This window comes from Geotrypetes seraphini, chromosome 5 (assembly GCF_902459505.1).
Source record: "Geotrypetes seraphini chromosome 5, aGeoSer1.1, whole genome shotgun sequence".
NCBI classification, from domain to species: Eukaryota; Metazoa; Chordata; class Amphibia; order Gymnophiona; family Dermophiidae; genus Geotrypetes; species Geotrypetes seraphini.
Window position 1 is genome coordinate 169,231,841 of NC_047088.1, and position 19,011 is coordinate 169,250,851.

The 19,011-nt window shown below is 46.3% G+C and overlaps 1 protein-coding gene across 3 annotated transcripts in view; it reads left to right on the forward strand.

The window, feature by feature from the left end:
- The window catches only part of LANCL1 (LanC like 1), a 67,574-nt gene that overhangs the window by 8,846 nt on the left and 39,717 nt on the right, over positions 1-19,011 (forward strand). For all 3 annotated transcript variants that reach the window (XM_033945751.1, XM_033945749.1, XM_033945750.1), the window contains exons 3-4: positions 13,358-13,475; positions 18,616-18,823. In XM_033945751.1, coding sequence (XP_033801642.1) covers positions 13,358-13,475; positions 18,616-18,823 — 326 coding nt within the window. The remainder of the gene's footprint in view (positions 1-13,357; positions 13,476-18,615; positions 18,824-19,011) is intronic.

The following is a 19,011-nucleotide window of genomic DNA, read 5'->3' on the forward strand; positions in this document are numbered from 1 at the left end:
CTCTCCCAAATGTGCTGTAGGCCAGCCTGGCTCCATTGATGTAGTTACCCAGCCAGGACAGCTGTATGCTTAAGAACATAAGAAGTTGCCTCCGCTGGGTCAGACCAGAGGTCCATCGTGCCCAGCAGTCCGCACCTGCGGCGGCCCATCATGTCCATGACCTGTTAGGTGGTCCCTGACTTTTCCTATAACCTATTTCTACTTCTATCTGTACCTCTCAATCCCCTTATCTTTCATGAATTTATCTAAACCTTCCTTGAACCCCTGTAGCGTGTTCTGCCCTATCACAACCTCCGGGAGCGCGTTCCATGTGTCCACCACCCTCTGAGTAAAGAAGAACTTCCTAGCATTTGTTCTAAACCTGTCCCCTTTCAATTTCTCCGAGTGCCCCCTTGTACTTGTGGTTCCCCACAGTCTGAAGAATCTGTCCCTGTCTACCTTCTCTATGCCTTTCAGGATCTTGAAGGTTTCTATCATGTCTCCCCTAAGTCTCCGCTTCTCCAGGGAGAACAGTCCTAACTGTTTCAATCTGTCAGTATATGAGAGATTTTCCATACCCTTTATCAGCTCAGTTGCTCTTCTCTGGACTCCCTCAAGTATCGCCATGTCCTTTTTGAGGTACGGCGACCAGTACTGAACGCAGTACTCCAGATGCAGGCACACCATTGCACGATACAGCGGCATGATGACTTCCTTCGTCCTGGTCGTGATACCCTTTTTGATGATACCCAACATTCTGTTTGCTTTCTTGGAGGCTGTCGCACATTGTGCCGATGCTTTCATTGTTGTATCCACCAACACACCCTGGTCTCTTTCAAGGTTACTTACCCCTAGCAATGATCTGCCCATTTTGTAGCTGAACATCGGGTTCTTTTTCCCTACATGCATGACCTTGCATTTCTCTATATTGCCACTTTTTTGCCCACTCTTCCAGTCTCGTTAGGTCCCTTTGCAGGTCTTCACAGTCTTCCGTGGTTCTAACCTTGCTGCATAGTTTGGTGTCATCTGCAAATTTAATAACCTCACATTTCGTCCCCATCTCCAGGTCGTCTATAAATATATTGAACAGGAGCGGTCCGAGCACCGACCCCTGCAGAACTCCGCTCGTGACCCCTTGAAAGTCTGAGTATTGGCCCTTTACTCCAATCCTCTGTTTCCTGCCTGCCAGCCAGTGTTTAATCCATCGGTAGACATCCCCTTTCACCCCGTGGTTCCACAGCTTCTTAAGCAGCCGTTCGTGGGGTACCTTGTCGAAGGCTATTTGGAAGTCAAGGTAAATGATGTTTATGGATTCCCCTTTGCTTGCTTGAAACATGAAAGATCTGTCCAAAAAGGATTTGTATTTACAGCCGGTGATCCTTGGGTATGCAAATATGTTACAGTTTCTGGTTGACCGTGTGGGGTTCTGTAGTATGAAATGTGGTAGGAGATAGGAAGGCTCTAGTCTCCAGGCCTGCTTGAAACAAATACACGCAAACTTAAACATTATTTGCGCCTCCATTGGCAACCAGTGTAACCTTCTGTAGTAAGGACTAATGTGGTCGTTTTTCCTCAATCCCAATATCAAATGAACTGCTGTGTTCTGTACTATTTTTAATTTTCGTACTGTTTCTTTGGGATACCTAGATAAACGATATTGCAGTAGTCCAGTATTGATAAGACCAGAGACTGCACCAGTAATATAAAGGATGTAGAGTTAAAGTATTTTTTAATGGACCTTAATTTCCACAGTACACAAAAGCTACCAGACCTGATTCAGCAGGTCTCATCGGTGCTGCGTTTTGAAGGAGCGCCACTGGAGACCCCGCTTGTGGGGGATCCGCACTGTTTCCTGCTCTTTTCCTATGCATCAGGATATTTGGGATTTTGTACTGGTGCAGTGGATTACGCCGGAAGCGCCGTTTCAATTGGCGTGTGCCATGGCTCGTTTGTATCCCATCCCGGACGGCTACTTTAAAGTCACCAGTAGTGGACGCGGTGGTCTCAGCGATTGCTAAGCGGCATACTGTGCCTGTTGAGGGCGGTTCTGTCTTATGGAAATCTGAGGAGCATAAGTTGGAGATCATTCTTAAGCAGAATTTTGATGTCTCTGCCTTGTGGGTCCAGGCGGCTATTTGGGGGGGGCTGGTGGCTCGCGCCGTGTTCGGTTGGCCGAGCGCATCCAGAATCATGAGTCTGATGACTTGTCCTTAGTGGATCAGGAGGTGGCAAAGATTGAGATGGCTGCCTCGTTCCTCTCGGCTGCTCTCTTGACTTGGTGCGGACGTTGGCTAAGTCTGTGGTGTTTAGAGTGGCCGTGCAATGTACATTGTGGCTTCGCACTTGGTCGGCGGATGCTGCATCCAAAACTAAGCTTATCAAATTTCCCTTTTGGGGGTCTTTTTTGTTTGGAGAGGACTTAGGTAAGTTGGTTCAGACTATGACGGACTCTAAGGTGCCCCGCCTGCCTGAAGACCTTGTCTGCCTGGCGTCTTGGGGTGGCAGTGTCCGCAGGTGTCTGCGGGAGTTCCGCAAATATCTTCCAGGCCATGGGGCTGCTACTTTCCTGGCTTCGGGGTTTTCCTGGGGTCGATTTTATCAGCGCATGCAGTCCTTTCAGGGGGCCTGTCAGGGGGCTGGGAATTCCTCCGCCGGTTCCCCTGCTTTCCGTCCTGCACATTGACTCTTTGCTGGCACCCCCTTTGGTTCCGGTGGGTGCCCGGCTGCATGAATTTTTTCCCAAGTGGGCTGAGATCACGTCCGATCAGTGGGTCCTGTAGGTGGTGCAGGACAGTTATGCTCTAGAGTTTTCCCGCTCTCTGCCAGATCATTTTCTAGCCTCTCCATGTCAGGCGGCATGGAAGAAGTAGGCTTTTCGCCAGACTCTTCAGCGCTTGCTAGATCGCAAAGCAATTGTTCCAGTGCCCCCTCAGGAGTGCAGCACCGGCAGGTACTAGATTTCCTTTGTGGTGCCCCATCCAAGATTTAAAAGGGGTCAACAGAGCTCTCGGAATTCCCTCTTTTCACATGGAAACGCTGAGGTCTGTCATTCTTGTGGTTCAGCCGGAGGAGTTCCTGACTTCTCTCAATCTGACGGAGGCCTACTTGCATGTTCCCATTCGGGCCTCCCATCAGCGCTTCCTTCGCTTTGCGATCTTGGGTCAGCACTATCAGTTCTGTGCACTTCCCTTTGGCCTGGCCACGGCTCCCCAGATGTTCACCAAGGTGATGGTAGTTGTCGTGGCAGCCTTGCAGTCAGAGGGCATTCTGGTGCATCCCTACCTGGACAATTGGTTGATTGGGTGAAGTCGTTGCAGGAGAGCACCTGGATTACAGCTTGGGTGGTAGAGTTTCTCAAGATGCTGGGATGGGTGGTCAACCTTTCCAAGTGTCGGTTGGTCTCATCTCAGCATCTGGAGTACCTTGGGGTTCTGTTTGACACCTCCTTAGAGAAGGTCTTCCTTCCAGAGGCCCGGTTAAGGAAATTGCAATCTCAGATTCGCCTCCTTATGGCATCCAGGTGTCCTCAGGCGCAGGATTTCCTCCAAGTCTTGGGGTCGATGGCGGCATCCCTAGACATAGTGAGGTGGGCGCGGGCCCACATGCGTCCTCTTCAGTTTGCTCTGCTCCGGAGGTGGTCGCCCCAGAGGCACAGTTTGGATCTCCCTGTTTCTCTGCGAGACTTGGCGAGCTACAGTCTTCGTTGGTGGCTCCAGACCTCTCATCTTGTTCAGGGGATGAGTCTGGATCAACCACAGTGGACGGTGCTTCTCACGGATTCCAGTCTCCTCGGTTGGGGAGCTCAGTGTCTAGGTCACTCAGCTCAGGGCACCTGGTCCATAGAGGAGGCGTCCTGGTCAATCAGTGTGTTGGAGACCAGAGCTGTCTGTCTGTCTAGCCTTCCACTCCTTCTTGTCAGGCAAGTCAGTAAGAGTTCTGTTGAACAATGCCATGGTGGTAGCTTACGTTATTTGTCAGGGAGTACCAAGAGCACTCAGCGCAGGAGGCGGCTATGCTTATGGTCTGGGCAGAGTCCCACCTTCAGGACATCTCGGCCTCACACATAGCCGGAGTGGAGAATGTTCAGGCAGACTTCCTCAGTCGTCGCGTACTAATTCCGGAGAGTGGTGTCTAAGCCCTATGGCCTTTCAGTTGATGGTGCAGTTTTGGGGTCAGCCCCTGATAGCCACGAGTGTCAACGCCAAAATGCCCCGCTTCTTCAGTCGTCGCAGAGACTGTCTGGCCGAGGGTCTGGATGCTCTGGTTCAATCATGGCCAACGGAGGGGCTGTTGTATGTGTTCCCTCTGTGGCCATTAGTGGGCCGAGTTCTCCGCATCTTTCGTCATCCAGGTTTCGTGGCTCTGGATTGGTCTCAACGTCCGTGGTATGCAGATCTGGTGGCGGATCCTCTGCCTCTCTTGGACGGCCTTCTGACGCAGGGTCCCATTCCAATGTTTGATCCAGTTCCCTCCTGTCTTAAGCTTGGCTCTTAAAAGGTGTCGCCTAGGTAAGAAGGGGTATTCAGATAAAGTGATCTCGACTCTCTTGGGGTCCCGGAGGTTTTCTACCTCTCGGGCTTATGTGAGGGTTTCAGTGTTCTCCCCAGCGCTCTTCAGCCGGGCGCTCCGCCCAGCATATTTACATTACCGCCCGGCTGTCATCTGCCGAAATCTGCTGCCATCACTGCTTAACGCGAGCCTGAAGAGCCGCCGAAAGACTCCCGCCGGACTTTAAACAAAACCCAGCATACGACTCGAACCCGGCTTCCCTCCAAAACCGGAAGTTACGTCGGTGGGGGGGGGGGTAGGTAAGAGAAGCCGGCACGGACCATTAGAGCCCTGGAGCATGCGGGAGATAGGCCAGCCACGGAGGGAAGCTTACTTACTCTTGCTTACTTCGGGCCTTTCTCGCTGCCGGGTCCTGCCTACTTTCTGTTTCCGCGAAGGCAGGACCTGGCAAAGAGAAAGGCCCGAAGTAAGCAAGAGCAGCAAGTTGTAAGCTTCTCTCTGTCGCTGACGTTTGGGAGATAGGTCAGCGACGAAGGGAAACTTGCAACTTGCCTTTGTCTGTAGCGAATCTGCCGGGTGTGTGAGACAGGGGGGGAGTGAATGGGAGGAGAAATGCTGCTGTACCCAATTAGAGGGGGAGGGAAAAGAGAAATGCTGGTGCTTCTGCTGTACCCAATTGGGGGGAGGAGGGTTAAGAGAAATGCTGCTACTGTACCCAATAGGGGGAGGGGGAAGAGTCATGCTGCTGCACCCAATTAGGGGGGAGGGTGAAGAGAAATGCTGCTTCTGTTGTACCAAATTGGGGGGAGGAAAGAGAAATGCTGATGATACTGCTGTACCCAATGGGGGGAGGGGAAGAGAAATGCTGCTGCACCCAATTGGGGAGAGAGAGGGAAGGAGGGAGAAGGAAGATCAGGAAAAGGAGGAAAGAGATGCAAAGACCATGGGAGGGAGGGAAAGGAGATACCATACCATGGAGTGGAAGAGAGAGATGTCAGGGCATATTGGGGGGGGGGGAAGCAGGGCTGGATTAAAGGATAGGCCCAGTGGGCACAGGCCTAGGGCCTGAAATGGTCAGGGGGGGCCCGCCAGTGCTGTGCTTTGGGGCCTCACCCTTGCTGGATTCGCTGGCAGCAGCAGCAGCCTCATCATCATCCCGGGCGCCCCCCCAAAACCCGATCCGACCCTCCTATCTCTCCCTCCTTCCCTCATCGATGACATGCCAGAGGGAATCACGGCAGGAGAAAGCCCTGAAGCAGCCTGTTTAGAGTAGAGCAGGGCTGTTTAGAGTCTCATGATGGTAGGGAGGGAGAGATAGGAGGATCGTGGGGGGGGGGGAGTAGCAGTTTGCCCCGGGTGCTCGGCCTGGCGTTATGAACTTCTTCGGCTAGCAACAGCATTTACAATTCATTGCTGTTGCCAGCTTCAGGCCTTCTTCTCTGCCGGATCCTGCCTACTTCTGTTTCTATGAAGGCAGGACCCGACAGAGAAGAAGGCCCGAAGTTGGCAACAGCAGCGAATTGTGAATGCTGCTGCCTGAAGAAGTTCATGACGCCAGGCCTTGGGTGACAGAAGGAGGAAAGGGAGCAGAGGGGGAGAGACTTGCTGCACCCAACTGGAGGGAGAAAAAAGATGAGGGAGGGAATGAAACGAGATGCCAGGGATTGGAGGGAAGGAGGAAAGTATGCCAGACCAAGGGAAAAGGAAGGGGGAAAGGAAGGAGAAGATGTCAGAGCATGGAGGGGGAGGGAGAGATGGAAGAAAAGGAAAGACATGAGATGCCAGAGAATCAGGGAAGGGAAGATACCAGACTGTGGGGTGTGAATGAAAGAAAGGAGAAGAGAGAGTTGCCAGAGCATAGGGGACGGGGTGTTGACAGAGAGAGAAAAATGGAGAGGTGGCAAACTGAAATCAATCATGTACAAAGGAGAAGAGAAGGGGCACAGGATAGACAGTTTATTGAAGGAGCATAAAAAGAGGGAAGATGCCATATGGAACGGGGAGAGGGTGGACAGTGGATGGAAGGGGCTGATGCTGCATGGAAGACAGAGAGGACAGATGCTGGCTAGAAAGAAGAGTGAAGACAAGATGATTAAAGCAGAAATGACAAAAGGTAGAAAAAAAATTTTTTGTTGCTTTACGTAGAATCAAGTAGTATTGTATCTATTGATTAAAGTTTATAAATAGGAAATATAAATAAGGCAGTTTTTTGGGGAATAAACCCCTTTCCTCAGGTCAGGTCAGGACAGGATACCATAACAGCAGGGGTGCCCAAATGGTCGAGTGCGATCGACCAGTAGATCGCAAAGGCAATGTGAGTCGATCGCGTTTCCTTGGCAATCTTTTTCTTCCTGCCTCCCTGAGCCAGGCCAGGCACGTACAAGCGCCGGACTCACAAGACTTCACCTTCGACGTCAATTCTGATGTCAGAGAGGAAGTTCTGGGCCAGCCAATCGCTGCCTGGCTGGTCTGGAACTTCCTCTCCAACGTAAGAATTGACATCAGAGGTGAAGTCTTGTGAGTCCGGCGCTTGTACATTCCTGGTCTGGCTTGTGGAAGCAGGGAAAAATCGGCATTAGGGGGTAAGGAAAGAATCGGGGAAGTGGAGAAATTGGCGCGATGGCTTGGGGGGCAGGGGGAGAGAGAAAGAAAGAGAGACAGAAAGAAAAGGGGAGGGGCAGAAAGAAAAAAATATTGGATTTATAGTCAGAAGAAGGAAGTGCAAACAGAGACTCATGAAATCACCAGACAAAAAGGAAAACTGATTTTATTTTCAGTTTAGTGATCAAAATGTGTCTGTTTTAAGAATTAATATCTGCTGGCTATATTTTGCACTATGGCCGCCTTTTACTAAACCGTAATAGCGGTTTTTAGCGCAGGGAGCCTATGAGCATCGAGAGCAGCACAGGGCATTCAGTGCATCTCCCTACTCTAAAAACCAGTATTGCGATTTAGTAAAAAGGGAGGGGGTATATTTGTTTATTTTTGTATAGTTGTTCCTGAGGTGACATTGCATAGAATCGTCTGTCTTGACCTCTTTGAAAACCCGCGGAATATAAATGATAATTAACATTTTCTCTGCGTACAGTGTGCTTTGTGTTTTTAAAAATTTTTTATTGTTGGTAGATCATTTTGACTTGGTCATTTTAAAAGTAGCTCGCAAGCCCAAAAAGTGTGGGCACCCCTGCTGTAGAGCCATTTCATGTATGACTGGATGAGCTATATTTATCTTTTTTTTTAGTTGTTTAAATTCATGCAGAAATAATGGCTAGATTGAACCTAATGACTTCATTAATGCCTTTTTTAAACCTTTTTTAAACCTCTATACCAGTGTTTTTCAACCGCTGTTCCGCGGCACACTAGTGTGCCGCGAAATGTTGCCTGGTGTGCCGTACGGTCAGGGCCGCCATCAGGGCAGTACCACCAGTCTAGGGAAAGGGGCGGTCCGCCCCACGTGGACAGGAGAGAGCTGGACGGGGGACCCGCGGAGTTCAACACATCTCGAGCCGCGAGGCTCGTCTTCTGTTCCTGCCTGCCCTGCAGCTAACATATAGCCAATCGCAAGCGTTCCCCGATGTCAGCGCTGACGTCAGAGGGAGGGCTTAAGCAAAGCCTGCCCTCCGACGTCAGCGCTGACGTCGGAGAATACTTCCGTTCGGCTATTAGTGCGCGGCAGGGCAGGCAGGAAGCAGAAGACAAGCCTCGCGGCTTGAGCTTCGTTTTGCTGAGAAAGTTGCAAAGATGGGCTGGGAGGCAAACACGGAACACAAAAGGGGGGAGGGAGTGCGTTTTGGACACAAGGCATGAACTTGGGAGAGAGGAAGAGAGGGAAAGAGATGCTGAGGTGGGGGAGGGAATGCGTTTTTGGACACAGAAGAAATGGACTTGGGAGAGAGGAAGGGAGGGAAAGAGATGCTGAGGTGGGGGAGGGAATGCGTTTTTGGACACAGAAGAAATGGACTTGGGAGAGAGGAAGGGAGGGAAAGAGATGCTGAGGTGGGGGAGGGAATGCGTTTTTGGACACAGAAGGCATGGACTTGGGAGAGAGGAAGGGAGGGAAAGAGATGCTGAGGTGGGGGAGGGAATGCGTTTTTGGACACAGAAGGCTTGGACTTGGGAGAGAGGAAGGGAGGGAAAGAGATGCTGAGGTGGGGGAGGGAATGCGTTTTTGGACACAGAAGGCATGGACTTGGGAGAGAGGAAGGGAGGGAAAGAGATGCTGAGGTGGGGGAGGGAATGCGTTTTTGGACACAGAAGAAATGGACTTGGGAGGGAGGGAAAGAGATGCTGAGGTGGGGGAGGGAATGCGTTTTTGGACACAGAAGAAATGGACTTGGGAGAGAGGAAGGGAGGGAAAGAGATGCTGAGGTGGGGGAGGGAATGAGTGTTTGGACACAGAAGGCATGGACTTTGGAGAGAGGAAGGGAGGGAAAGAGATGGTTGTGTACACGGGGAATAGAAGAAAGGAGAATTTTTGGTCATAGGGAGGGAGTGAGGTACAGATAGTGGCATACCAGGGTGGGGGGGGGCGGTCTGCTCCACCCCGGGTTTACGTCCCAAGGGGGTGCACAGCTGGCCACCCTCCAGTGTTGTCCCTAGGCCGGCAAACTGCGGCTCTTTAGCCACTTGAGTGCCACCGCCACCAACGGTGTTGCTGGCGGTGGCAGCATTATAAAATACTTTCTTTGTGTTTATTTGATTCCTATTCAAGAGAATTACTTTATATATAGTCAATATAGGCACAGAGTTAAATTTTTTAACATTTTCTAATGGTGGTGTGCCTCGTGATTTTTTTCATGAAACAAGTGTGCCTTTGCCCAAAAAAGGTTGAAAAACACTGCTCTATACCATTTGAAAGAGGGCAAATACTTCTTAAATTTAGTAAAAATATTCTGGCACAAGTGTCAAACCTTAAAAAAGGAAGTCATATTGAGCATTGGAAAATAATAATAATAATTAACTAATAAAAATAGTATAATAGTATACATTTAGGGCTCCTTTTACTAAGTTACAATAGTGGTTTTAGTGTGCGCTTAGCGTGCGAAGGAATTGCCATGTGTGCTAGATGCTAACGCCAACATTGAGTTGGCGCTAGTTTTCCTACGTAGCACAGGGGTTTGAGCGCGCTAAAAATGCTAGCACACCTTAGTAAAAGAGGGGGTTAATTTTCCCCACCACCAAATTTCCTCATCCCACCCCACCCGGCTACTTTTTCATGCCACCTGGCTGGAAAAAATTTCTGGGGAGAACACTGGGGTTTGGCGGCTATTTGAGGAGTGGTGTGCTGCGGTGGAGTGGTCTCTTTTTGCGCTTCCCTGCCTAACATCTTAAAGTTCTTACAGGATGGCCTGGATAGGGGACTGGCTTGGTCTTCTCTCCAGGTAGAGCTTGCAGCCTTGTCAGCCTTTCGTGGATTGTTGAAAGGTCAGCATTTGACTGCCGTTTCTGATGTGATTCGCTTCTTGCGGGCGGCCAAATTGCTAAAGCCTCCCATATGACCCTCTGTTCCATCTTGGGATCTGAATCTGGTTCTGTCAGTCCTTTTGAACCATTGAGCGACTGCTCTTTGAAGGACCTTACTCTTAAAGCGGTCTTCTTGGTGGCCATTACTTCAGCTAGACGGGTTTCTGAGCTGCAGGTTTTCTCTTGTAGGGCTCCCTTATTGGAGTTTTCTAGGGAGCGGATTGTCTTGAGGCTTGTTCTTCCTTTCTGCCAAAGGTAGTTTCTCCTTTTCATGTCTAACAGGCAGTGGTCCTCCCGGTGTTGGGTAGTTGGGAGGGATCTTCTGAGCAGAAGCAGTTATGTAAGTTGGATGTTGATCGGGTTCTTCGCTCTTATGTGCAGAGGACCCATGAGATCCGGAAATCAGATCATCTCTTTGTCCTTCTAGCGGGTCCTCGTCAGGGGGATGGCGCTTCTAGGGCTACTATTGCACGCTGGATCAAAGAGACTATTGCTTCCGCTTATCTTCTGAAGAAGAAGCCTATTCCAGAATTTCTCAAAGCTCGTTCCACTAGGGTTCAGGCAGCTTCTTGGACTGAATCTTTGCTTGTGCCTCCAGTGGATATTTGTAAGGCTGCGGTTTGGTCTTCCTTGCATTCATTTGTCAGACACTACTGGGTAGACATTCAGGCGCGTCGGGACGTGGTATTTGGAGAGCGTGTTCTCGTGTCAGCCCTTCGGGGGTCCTACCTATGATGGGGACTGCTTTGGTATGTCCCATTTGTAAGATTAACCTCTACTGGTCTGGAGAGTGCTAAAGAAGGAGAAATTAGGTTCTTACCTGGTAATTTACTTTCTATTAGCTTCTCCAGACCGGTAAAGGTCCCCAAACTGTCTATTGTCATGTTGATTTTGTGCCTGTTGCGCAGGCAGGTCTCTTTTTTTTGTTTTTGCTGTGGGTTCTAGTATTTTTCTAGGGCCGGGGAGAATTAAAGAATAGCGGTGCTGGCTTAGCTGGTGAGCTGTGGGAACATTTTCTTTCTGGTATCGCTCTTCTGCATTTTCCAACAGCATTTGGGTATGTTAGTTATTATTCCTGTTCGGAGTATTGTTTATTTCTGTTTCCAGTTCTTAGTTCTGCTTGGCTATTTGGCAGATTGATAGGATTAGGGGAAGTAATAATAATAACTTTATTTTTCTATACTGCCATAGTCAAACTGACTTCTAGGCGGTTCACATAGAAAGAAGGCTGGCAATCAGCGAATTACACAATGCAAGAAGAAGGAAGTTACATAATAATTAGGGGAGCATCGGGAAGGAATACATGAGAGAAAGAAATTACCTAAGAGGTCGTCTGATTAGGCAAGGAATTTGTCAAATAGAACGGTTTTAATTGATTTTCGGAATGTGTTGTAGGTCTGTCTGGCTTTGTTTATGTGGTTTCCCAGCCAGGATTCCTGTCTGTTTGCTTGGAACGTGAAGGTTCTGTCTAGGAAGGATTTGTATTTGCAGCCTGTGATCTTTGGGTATGCAAAGATGTTTTTGTTTCTGGTTGTACGTGTGGGGTTGTGCAGAGTGAAGTGTGTTTGTAGGTAGGAAGGTGCTAGGCCCCAGGCTTGTTTGTAACAGATACATGCAAATTTGAACAGTATTCGCGCCTCCATTGGTAGCCAGTATAATTTTTTGTAATAGGGGCTGATGTGGTCTTTTTTCTTCAATCCGAAGATCAAGCGAACTGCAGTGTTTTGCATTAATCTTAATTTTTGTACTGTTTTTTTGGGGATACCCAGGTAGGCGATGTTGCAGTAATCTAGGGTAGATAGGATCAGCGATTGCACCAGTAATCTAAAGGATGTTGTATCAAAGTATTTTTTGATAGTTCTTAGCTTCCACATCGTGTAAAAGCATTTCTTCACCAGTAGGTTTGTGTGGTCGGCCATGGTTAGGTGAGTATCTAAAGTGCTACCCAGTATTTTTATGGTTTTGGAAATTGGGTATTCATGGTCGTTTATTTTTAACGATGATTTCGTTATTTTGTCGTTGGGGCTTGCCAAAAAGATTTTTGTTTTCTCTGTGTTCAGTTTTAGTTTGAAGCTGGTGGTCCATTTTTCGATTTCTATCATAGTGTCTGAGAGTTTATCTATAGTTTTATTTGTGATGTCAGTTATGGGGATTAGGATGGTTATGTCGTCTGCATATATGTAGTGCTTTAGGTTTAATTTTTGTAGTAGGTGACCTAAGGGTGCGAGGTAGATGTTGAATAATGTGGGAGATAGAGGGGTGCCTTGGGGCACCCCTGATGGGTTTTTTGCATGGGTTGGAGTAATTTCCGTTGCTGTTTACTCGGTAGGATCTGTTTGTTAGAAATTCTTGGAACCATTTCATTACCTTTCCCGAGATTCCTATTGCGTCAAGGCACAGTAGCATGATTTTGTGGTCTACTAGGTCGAACGCACTGCTAAGGTCTAGTTGCAGAATCAGTGCGCTTTTGCCTTTGCTGAAAAGATCATAGAGGTGGTTTAGTATGGAAGCTATGACAGTTTCTGTACTGTATCCTTTCCTGAAGCCTGATTGGTGTTCACTGAGAGTGTTGAATTTGTCTATGTAGTCTGTTAGTTGTAGGTTGACCAATCCTTCCTGTAGCTTTGTGAAAAGGGGAATGCTTGCTTTGGGCCTGTAATTGGTTGTTAGTGCTGTTGAGGCTTTTTGATTTTTCGGGATAGGAGTAATCAGTATGTGTCCCATATCCTTCTTTAAGGTTCCGTTTGTAAGGGCAGTTGTTAACCAATGGAATAGTTCCATTTTGAAGGCGGGGGGGGGGGGGGGGCAACTGTCATGAGTTTAGGGGAACATTCATCGAGTAGGCAGTTAGATTTGGTATATTTGCTGAATAAACTTATGTACTGTTCCACAGTTTTGTTTCAGTCTCCACCTGCTTGCCACGATGAGATATATACCTGCTTATACGATTAACCTCTACCAGTTTGTAAATTAGCAGGTAACAACCAAATTTCTCCTTAACTGATCATCGCTATTTCTGGCTAGTTAGATAGCAGAGAATATTGGTGGGGGGGGATAATATATTTATATATAATATGTCTATGAGAGAGAGAGAGATTTGACTTTTTTTTTAAACATATGGAAAAGATGACTAGAAGAAAAGCCAAGTTAAAATGGAATACAGGTAAGAAACATCAGTGTTCAAAGGAATGTCATGATATGGATTCTTCATACTATTTCAGTGTTGAGTAAAACAAGGGATGCATGCTTGAAATTAACATTTAGCTAGTACAAAGAAAATCATTCTGCTTTGTCCAATATTTTTTTATTTTATGAAAGGCTTGAAGCATCTTCATGGTGTCTGTTGTATGTTGGGCCTCAGTGGTTAGATGAGCCTTCAGAGAGTACTTGTTTTTAATATCCACAGCTAACAGCAGAGTTCAGGCAGCATCTGAATAATAAGATCAGTGAGTTGTTGCAGCATATGGAGAAAGGTCTGAAGTCTGCTGACCCTGGTGACTGCACTGTCTACACTGGCTGGGCAGGTAGGAAGATGGAGCAACAGGGTGATGCATAATAATCATCGCAGCTTAGATCAATAGACGGGCCCTAGCTGTTCCTGTTCTGCAACATCTGGAATTGTCCATCAGAATATAACTGCTTATGCCCACAACTGTCCTGGAGTAACGCTTGTTACCAGGCCAAATGGAGCAGTGAAATCCTTAGGAAAGTCTGGTGGAAGAGGAGAAAGGTATAGACAAGCAGAAAAAATGTGAATGAAAATGGCAAAGGCTAGTAGCACTTCTAGACCTAAACATTCAAGGACAGGAGTTCGTTATCAGCAAAAATGGACTCTTGTCCACAAAAGTGTATTTTTCAAAAAATTGGTTAGCTTACTACCATGTTATTTTTACTAGTCAAGATTAACATGATTACCCCTCAAAACAAATGATTAATGCTGGCTTATACTAAACCGCGTTAGAGGTTTCTACCACGGGCCAGCAACATAAATGCTCCGCTCATAGAATTTCTATGAGCATCGGAGCATTTATTTTGCTGGCCCGCAATAGAAATCTCTACTACAGCGTTGTAAAAGGAGCCCTAACACAGTAAATCAAAAAGAAACTAATGAAATATATTAAAGCTGGTAGAAGAATATCCAAAATTAAACCTGAGATTTTGCGAGTTAAATCCCAGCCTGCTCCCTGTGACTCTGGGGAAGTCACTTAACCCTCCATTGTGAGCCTGCCTAGACAAATAGGGGAAATAGTTAAGCGTACCTGATTACTACTCAATGTATAGTAAACTGCTTTGGGTGAATTTCTTCATTAAAAAAGGAGGTTAATAAATACATTAAAAAAAAATAGTAATTGAGGTTTATTTCCCAAGTTTTCTTAATATTTTTCCCTGCTCTTTAATATCAGTTGATAGATTGTGAATTTGATTGGCACCTTCACTGTTATGCCAGTTCTGAACATCTCTGGGCTTGCAATTTTATAATCATGGGAGGTCCTTAACATTATTTTTTTTATATTTGTTTTTGCACAGTAATAGTTGTGTGTTTTCTTTATAGTCTGTCAAAATTAGTGCTGGGATCCTTGTATCATAAGCTTTCATTCATAACTAAGCAGGGATTCGTCCCTGTTTTAAAAGATCTCTCACTGTTCCTAGTATGGTCATTGTAGCGACAGTGCAAAGATTGGGAGCCATGTTCCTGGGCCCATTCTAAACTGTGTATCATGGACTCTAAATCCAACCACTAGGTGTCTCCCTTATTAAATATCATATTTTTCGCTCCATAAGACGCACCTGACCATAAGACGCACCCAAGAATTAGAGGAGGAAAACAAGAAAAAAAACATTCTGACCCAAATTCTCTCTGCCAGGCTCTGCACCCAACCCCACACTCCTTGCCAGGCTCTGTACCCTGTCCCCCCCTCTGGTGGTCTAGTTCTAGACCGGAACAGGGCAGGCAGTCCTAACAACCTAGTGATAGGCAGGCCTAGAAGCCTAGTGGCAGGCAGACAGGACCCCCTGACAGGGCCACCCCAACCTGAGGCAAGTAGGCAGGCAGGGCCCTCCTTACCTTAACTCCTCTGGTGGTCCAGCACTGTAGGGCAGGAGCTTTCAGTCTCCTCCCTTCTCTCCCCGAGTGGCAAGCAGGCAGGTGCGAGTTTCTCGCTTCCTGCCTTGTCCCGTGCCGCTCTGTGAATGGCTCTCCCAGTTCTCTATCTGCCTGTATGCTTTCCTTCCTGATCACTCTCTCCCCTCACTCTCTGATGTTGTCCTCCTTCTCTCTGATGCGCTCCTTCTTATCTCTGATATTCTCTTTCTACTGCTACTTATCATTTCTATAGCACTGCTAGACATATGCAGTGCTGTACATTAAAAAAAAAAATGCAAGAGACAGTCCCTGCTCAGTAGAGCTTACAAACTAATCAACGGACAAACAGGACACGTAAGGGATTAGGGAGATTCTCAGGCAGGCAAACTGCCCTCTCCTCTCCCTCTCTAATGCTCCTCCTATGCCTTCCTTTTCTTTTCTGTCTCCTCCTCCTTCACCATCCCCTCCTCTTTGTCCTCTCTTTCTCTGCTTCTCTCCTCCTCCTGCCTTGTCTCTCCTCTCCCTCTCTTCTCCGATTCTCTCCTCCTTCTACCTTGCCTCTCCTCCACCCTCTGATGCTCGCCTCTCCTGACTCCCCATCTGTTGCTCTCAACATGTGGTCGGCACCCAATGGCTGCTCCGCGCGAGACCTGCCAGCGGCTGGATCCAATGGGAAGCAGCCATCTGTTGGAGGCTCGAGTTGAGGGTCAGCGCCAGGAGCTGCGCAGCGCTCTTAACGGCTGGTGCTTCCGCTTAGAAAGAATCTTGCTCCTCTTTTAAAATCGCCATGCTCCGTCCCAGAGCCTCTGGCCAAGACATTGTTGTGGACTGACAGCTCATCCCTGTAGCATAAAGTGATTAATTGTGACCACACTGGTGGCAGTGGGACGCGTGGAGCTGGCCCAGTATTTTAAGGAGCAGTTTGAGGATGGAGGTAAGGAGGCAGCGTCGCTTCATGTGCATGAGCTCGCTTACTCACAGAGTGGCGCAAGACAAGGCAGGAAGCGAGAAATTCGCACCTGCCTGCTTGCCGCTCTGGGAGAGAAGGGCAAGAGGCTGAAAGTTCCTGTCCTACAGCGCTGAACCGCCCGTACCGCCAGAGAAATGAAGGTAGGGGAGGGGAGGTTAGTTAGTATTCGCTCCATAAGACGCACCCTTATTTCCACCCACTTTTTGAGGGGGAAAAGTGCATCTTATAGAGCGAAAAATATGGTAACTGCAACTTCCTCCCTTCTCTCCTTGGGACTGTGAATGTTGGCTATACAACAGTTGTCTCAAACCTTTTCTATGCAGGGCCACATTTTGGATTTGTAGGTACTTGGAGGGCCTCAGAAAAAATAGTTAATGTCTTATTAAAGAAATGACAATTTTGCATGAGGTAAAACTCTTTATAGTTTATAAATCTTTCCTTGTGGCTGTCTTAATAATAATATTGTAATTTATAGCTAAAGAGACATATTATCAAGAAACTCTTATTTTACTTTTGTGATTATGATAAACATACCGAGGGCCTCAAAATAGTACCTGGCGGACCGCATGTGGCCCCCGGGCTGTGAGTTTGAGACCATTGTTATACAATGTTTTCAGCTAACTTGAAGTAGAGAAAATCTGTTTTTTATCAGTCATCAGAATGGTATAATCGTCCTTTCAAGCACTGTTGGATATACTTTCTCATTCTGTGATTAAATTGTCAGTGCTTTCTAATAAAATGTGCTGCTTTCTAGTACTTCACCCTTGCTCTGTGAAACTTTTTACTGCTAAGACTAATTACTTAAGATTTCTTATAATAAATAAAGGCCTGTATTGAATTTTGGGCGTTTTTGTTAAAATGTGTTTGAGGATTGGAATATTATGAGGACAAACTTGTTAGCCATTTTCTATTTAAGTAGGGGAAATAGAGCTGATGGGTGTATGTAAATAGTTTTGCTTTCTTATTGAAAGAGCGGTTCAAAACCAGGACCAGCTCAGCCTCTAGGTCAGTGGTCTCAAACTCAAACCCTTTGCCTGGCCACATTTTAGATTTGTAGGTACTTGGAGGGCCGCAGAAAAAAAATAGTTAATGTCTTATTAAAGAAATGACAATTTTGCATGAGGTAGAACTCTTTATAGTGTTTAAATCTTTCCTTTTGACCAAGTCTTAATAATAATACTGTATTGTCATTTATAGCTAAAGAGACATATGATCAAGAAACTGTTTTAGTTTACTTTTGTGATTGTGATAAACATACTGAGGGCCTCAAAATAGTACCTGGCGGGCCACATGTGGCTCCCGGGCTGCGAGTTTGAGACCACTGCTCTAGGTTGATTAGGGTCATTTGATTTGATATACCTCCTTTCTGTAGGATAACCAAAGCAGTATACATTTATTGTGTGCAGGTATATTCTCTGTTAAACATGAATTTGAAAGTGCTGGTTGAATGATTGGTTCTGCCAGAATTGCATACTTCTGAACAAATATTTTTGCCTATGCATTGGCCTTCCTTTTTATCAGGAGAACTTATTATATGACAAACAAGAGCTAATTCTCCTTTATAGTAAGCAGGAAGGGGGGTGAGTGTATTTATCAGCTGCATGGACAAAGAGGGCAAAGCTATAAAGGGGCACCAGTTTGAAGCCTATTCTATAAAGATTCCTACTTGCCTTTATAGATTACTAGCTTAACTGGGTATATATGAGCATGTTTTTAGGCATGAACACACAACACCAGCCACAGAGCTAGTATTAAAGCACCTAAGTGTGCCCTCTGCTTATGTGTATACCTACCTGCAAAGTATTCACTAGAATAGTATGTAGCCAGATTACCATTATTTATGTGTGTATATGTTTACATACATGTGTAAAAAGATAATACCAGTATTTGTATGTGTATTTATTTATGTTTATTTGGGATCTTTTTAGACTGCCCCTATTGAAGCGGTTTACAGTGGGAGCAGGAAAGGAACTGCATCAATTTAGTAAAGGGACAGAAAGGCAAGAAAGGAAGTTTTTTCATAGAAAAAGGCCAAAAATAAGAACCACATGAGCACTAGACAACCAGTCGATAGACTCAACCTGTGCAGAATGCAAGATAAACGTGTAACTTAAAGAGCAAGCGATACTTTAAATAAGAAAACTCAGAGAAGTTAAGTAATAAGTGAGTTCTGTAGGAAGTGGATATTTGTGAAGAAAGTGGAAATACGAATACAAACTTGCCTAGTCATTTGAACTGGTGGCTTGGTTAACCGATGGGCTGTAGCAGAATGCAGAGGCCACCTAACATCAGGCAGTTCCTTATAAAGTTACCTCCAAAATGTATAAATGCTGAATACTTTGGAGGCCAAGGTGCTTCAGTTCCCTTATATTTAATTTAGCATGATAAATCATCTTGCATTTTTGCCTAATGAAGCAGAAGAAGACTTCAAAACCATTTTAGTAGGTTTTAGGACATGTCTTTTCATTTTTGCCACAGGTACAAACTTTCCTTCAGAATTATCTTAATTTAATGCACAAGTGTTTCATCTGCTATTTTATATGTGGTGTAATATCACAAGTTTAGCATAGTTGATTATGGTACAAACAATATGACTTATACAATTTTTCAGGCATTGCTTTGCTATACCTCCACCTCTTTGATGTACGTGGAGACGAATCTGATCTGCAGCACGCCCAGTCCTACATCACTAAAAGTCTCAACTGCCTGACCAAACGTTGGATCACATTTTTGTGTGGAGATGCCGGGCCTCTGGCTGTGGCAGCAGTAGTGTATCACAAGCTTGGAAGAGAAAGGGATGCTGAAGATTGCATCAGACGGTCAGAATAAAGTGTTCTATTTTTGTTTGTTTTGTTTTTTCTCCCAATTCTTGTTCATTTTTTAAAAACTTACAATAAGTGTTTTGTTTTTGTTGGGGGGGAATTGAGAGGTTCTGAGACTGCTTTGCATTTTGAGCTGCATAACCAAATGCTACCTGAAGTGTTGCATTAGCCAGATTCCTTGATTC